The following is a 5,173-nucleotide window of genomic DNA, read 5'->3' as shown; positions in this document are numbered from 1 at the left end:
AGGTGAGCATCATAGAATGCCAATTTACTTATTAGTGCTTTCAAAGAACCAACTTCTTGCCTTTTTAATTCTTTCTATTGTTTGTTTTCTGTTTCATTTATTTCTACTCTAATATTTATTTCTTCTGGTGGCAATCGGTTTATTTTGCCTCTCTTTTTGCTCTGGGTCTGGATTATATTATTTGCAATTCTTGGCTCACACAGGCTCATGTGTTTCTTCCATGTGGACTTAACTCCTCATTTAGATGGCTGCTTGTTTTAAGATAAGCCTTTAATACCTCAGATGTTATTCTTTCTGATAATCTGGAACCATCTGGTTTCTTCACCACACTTTGCTAAAGCAAAAGCAGAAAGGGATAAAAATCAAAGGAAAGGGAGGGAAAGAAATAATAATAAGACAAGGAAAGGAAAATTGTGGTGGGACACTTGATATGGGTCAGCACTCTCTCTGCTAGCTAAGGAGCTACCAGGATGGAGTGGGAGGAGGGGAACAGTGCCCTTAGATGGAATTCCTGCTGCCCTATCTATTGTCTTGGGCACCAATTCCAGAAGTATTTCTTGTTCGCTCAGATGGTGACTGAGGTCACGGTGTTTGTTCTCTGGAGGAATTATTTCATGTCCGGAAGGTAACTGGGTGCAGGGTGACTAATTATGGACGGACATCCCACTCACCCACGAGCTGTGAGGCTCCTGACGTTGTGTGTTCTGCTGGTCTGATAAGGGGTCGTTCATGGGGGTGGGGATGCACCCAGTATCTGATCCATAAGTAAAGGGCTCTGACTTCAGGCAGAATAGGGGCAGCATGGAACAAGGTGTCACTGGCTTCTGGGTGAGTGATGGTAAGGTCTAACTAGCTATGCTTCTGGTCACTGGTGGGTGTGAGGACAACGAAGGATCCTGTGACCATCCACAGGTATGCCAGCTGATGTTTGGATAGAATGCTGCTTACAAAAGTTCAGGATGGTCACAGCATCAGGTTAGCTGACAATTCACCCTTCTGTCTCCTCTCTGACCACTCTTATTCAGCTTCTTCTCCTATTCAGCATTCAATCCACATCGCTATCCTTTCCTTTGAAGCTCAGAGTCCCTGGATTATTATCCACATCTGTTTCCTTTGGTGTCTCGTCTGTGTAGTGTGTCTGCCTAGTTTGCTGTCTTACTGGGAATCTCCAGTTTGGTTTAGATTCATATATGTGTGCAGTGCTAATTAAGCAGACCTACTTCTTGCTATTACTGGGCACGATACAATTGACAAGATGAACATGTTCTACATTGTGATCTGATTTGGGGTTTTATTCCCCCCCCCACTAAACTTGATTTATTCTAAAAATGTTATTAAGGAGAAGTACTCCAAATCTTAGAGGAAGAGAAAATCTTAATTGAACAAATATTTTAAACCTTTATTTTAAAGCTTTTATGTTTGCTTAAATTATATGGGGATTTCTAAGGAGAAAAGCATTTTTTTCTTGGTATGTATTTATGATGAGAAATTTAATTTGGATTTTGAAATAATCAATTTTGTTAAATAATCCAGTTTGTTAAATTTAAAATTTTGGCTTTATTTTCAAGAGACATAAAAAGTCTTTTAATAAGCATAGATTATTATGTTATTTAATTGCAATAACAGCATACACATATTTAATAAGTCCAGAAGTAAAATATATATTTAATTTATATTTTTATATTTAGAAATAACTAAAATGACAAAATTAGAAACTAGTATTTTAGATAACTTGTTATTTTTAATTCATAAGTGCAGGTTTTCCCTGTCAATTTAAAACTAAAGCATTCCTATGACCCTTTCTAGGCCAAAATGGTATAAAGCTAAAAGCAATGACTAATTTATGTGGGAAAATTTTTTAGCATTCCAAAACCTAAAAAACAAGCTACCAAACTATGCAAAATAATATATAAAACCTAAAATAATACTAAGTAAGAGCAAAAATAATATAATAAATGCATAATCTTTATCAAGGATCTCAGGTAGCACAGTGGCTTATGCATTGGGCTGCTAACTTCAAGATACACCGTTCAGGACCACCAATTGCATTGTGAGAGAAAGATGAACTGTCTGCTCGCTCACAATGTACAGTCTCAGAGACCTTGTGTTCCACACATAGCGTGGCTCTGAGTCAGAAGCGACTCAGTAAACTGCTTGTTCACGATGCACAGTCTCAGAGACCCTATGTTCCATAGCGTGGCTCTGAGTCAGAATCGACTCAAGAGAAGCGCGTTTGGTTTGGGGAAGGAACTGTGTGATGCCACTCTTGCTCTTTGAAGTGTGCCAGGTGTGCTGCAAAACAAATGCTGAAAGTTTGTTTCAGTGTTCACTTTTTTACATTAAAAAAAATCTTCTCTAAGTTACCGAAAGCAGGTACTAATGTGGACCTTTTGTAAAAGTGAAATGACATAAAGCAAACATTCAGAAACCCGAAATACCAGTATACATTCAATGATTGTCTTGGGATGTAATTCATTGATAATATTAAACTTCATTCTTGACTTCACAGTTGTATCACAAAAGTGATCAATATTTGAGCCAAACCCCCACAAAGAATATTTTGCTTACCTCGATTTCTCTGACTGAGATGACAGAGAGCACTCTAGAACATAGCACTAAGCATGTTTTGGCATCTTCCTGGATGTCTACCAGTTCATGATCAACCATTATTCTCACTCTTGAAGGATAGAGCAATAGTGTTAGCACAACGTTGATAGGGTTTTTTTCTCTTTCTAAGATCCCATATTGCAGAAGTATTTTTAAGATGTTGGATTGTCTGGTCTGAGCTACATAAAGGAGAGGTGTGATGCCACTTAGTGGGCTTGGGCAGTACACTGGTGTGAAGGTTCTGTGAATCAACAAAATACAAAGTCACTGAAATTAGAATTGAAAGACATGGCAAACAATTGGTCTTAACACTGAAAGAAAAATAATACTATTTTCTTAAATATTCAGTGGCTTAAATAATTTTCAGTGGAGTTTTACCTTTGTATTTATCTTACATAGATTTTTCCATTCTGTAAGTCTAGATCAACTTGAAGGGCAAGAGTTTGGAAAATGCTTACTATACATCTAAACACTCCTTACATTTTAAAAACAAAATATTTATGTATTAAAAGTGTTGTAATAATAACAATTCTGCTTTTCTAATTTGAGGACCCCATACTAATTAGGACCGTAGTTATAAAACTACTGAAACTGGAAATGTTTAAATGAAATAGAAAGATGGAACCTATATAGCTAATTTTTTTCTTAATTCTTTGCCATCATATATTAAACATGACCTTGAATTGAGTTAGGATTTTAAATATGAAAGGAATAGGTGCATTTTATTATTTTTTTTTTGTAGAAGGGAATTGGTATTCATGGGATTAAAAAGTATAAACTATCATGAGGACAATATCAGATTTCTCAGGGGCAGGATTTTATTTTCCTTATTTAGAGGAGTTTTGACATTCCTTTGAAAATTTCCCCCCTCAAATGCAACATGCATGACTAACTTGCAGACAAGAAATAAATGTTTTACTTTTTAAATTGTATGGAATTATTGTAATTGTTTTACTTAATAGACACTCATTTGCTATTGAATTGGTCTCCATAATTAGACATGGTAGAACCAATCACGTGATTTTATATTAGTAATAACCTTTGATTCAGACTAATAACCTTATGCATCAAGATTAAAGGAAGGGAAATTTTTTTCATGATCCTTGTCCCTGGAATTCTCTTTACCTATGAAAATACTAAAATAGTTTGTAGAACAGCAAAAAATATGTTTTAGTATTGGACAACTATATGGGACAAGGCAAGGCATATCCAATAAGGAGAACTTTAAGATTGCATATATTTAACTAAGATGACCACCACTTATCTGTCAGTTTGTTGAACTGTGTCGACTGTGTGTTGCAATGAGGCTGGAAGCTATGTCTCCGGGATTTTGAATACTAGCAGAAACACCCAAGGGAAACAGTTTGCAGCAGAGCTCCCAGACTGTGAAAGAACTACAAAGAAGGGCAAGGAGGTCAAATTCTGAGGAATTTGACACTGGAAACCTTATGAATAGTAGCAATATGTTTCTCTCAGGTTGGAAAGCACTCAAAATCTGACAGGAAAAGAGCTGTCTTCTCAAAGTAGAGTGGCCATTATGAGGTGGATTATGAGCTTTAAAGATCTTCATTTGCTGATGGGGCTTGACTCACAATGAAAACAAATAACTGCAAATATCCATTAATTATTGAAACGTGTAATGTGTAAAGTATGAATTAAGGAAGATTGAAAGTCATCGAAATGGAAATGGAACAAATAAAGGTTGATATTCCAGGCATTAGTGAGATGCAGTGGGCTGACACCATTTGGAATCAGACAGCCATGTGGTTTACTACGCAGGGAATTACAAATTTAAGAGGAATGGTATCCCATGGATTGTAAGAAATAGTATTTCAAGGCCTGTCTTGAAGTACAGTGATGTCTGTGATAGGATAATATCGACATGCCTACCAGGAAGTGAAGTAAATACAAATATTCATATTTCTGCATCAGTCACTAAAGCTAGTGGTATAATAATTGAATAATTCTGCCAACATCTTCAGTCTGAAATTTATCAAACATGCAATCAGGATGCATTGGTAAATATTGACGATTCAAATGTGAAACTTGGAAATAAAGAGCAAGTGGCGATAGGGAAAGTTGGAAAATGTGACCTTGGTGATAGAAACAAAGCTGGAGATCAGATGATAAAAATTTGCAAGACCAACAACTTCTTCATAGCAAATACCCTTTTCCACCAACATAAATGTGACTGTACATTTGGATCTCACCAGAGTACACAGACATAAAACTACTATATCCCAGGGAAGGGATGATGGAAAAGTTCAATATCAGCAGCTGAAATAAGGCCAAGGACAAACTGTGAAACAAACCACCAGTTGCTCATATCTCAGTTCTGGTTAAAGTTGAAGAAAATTAAAACAAGTCCACGAGAACCAAAATATCACCTTTAATGTATCGTACCTGAATTTCGAGAACATCTCAAGAACAGATTTGACACACTGAACAGTAATGACAGAAAACCTGATGAGCCGTGGGATGACATCAAGGAGATTACACATGAAGCAAGCAAAAGGTCATTAAAAAGATAAGAAAGAAAGAGAAATATGATGGTTTGGGTCAGCCA

The 5,173-nt window shown here is 36.3% G+C and overlaps 1 protein-coding gene across 1 annotated transcript in view; it reads right to left on the bottom strand.

The window, feature by feature from the left end:
• ASB17 (ankyrin repeat and SOCS box containing 17) overlaps nucleotides 1-5,173 on the bottom strand; it is a 28,466-nt gene that overhangs the window by 4,032 nt on the left and 19,261 nt on the right. The window contains exon 2 of the mRNA XM_004699322.2: nucleotides 2,569-2,848. Coding sequence (XP_004699379.1) covers nucleotides 2,569-2,848 — 280 coding nt within the window. The remainder of the gene's footprint in view (nucleotides 1-2,568; nucleotides 2,849-5,173) is intronic.

This window comes from Echinops telfairi, unplaced genomic scaffold (assembly GCF_000313985.2).
Source record: "Echinops telfairi isolate 266 unplaced genomic scaffold, ASM31398v2 ScPeMD7_443;HRSCAF=831, whole genome shotgun sequence".
Taxonomy (NCBI): Eukaryota; Metazoa; Chordata; class Mammalia; order Afrosoricida; family Tenrecidae; genus Echinops; species Echinops telfairi.
Note: the sequence above shows the minus strand (reverse complement) of the source record. Positions and strands in the feature narration are given on the sequence as shown.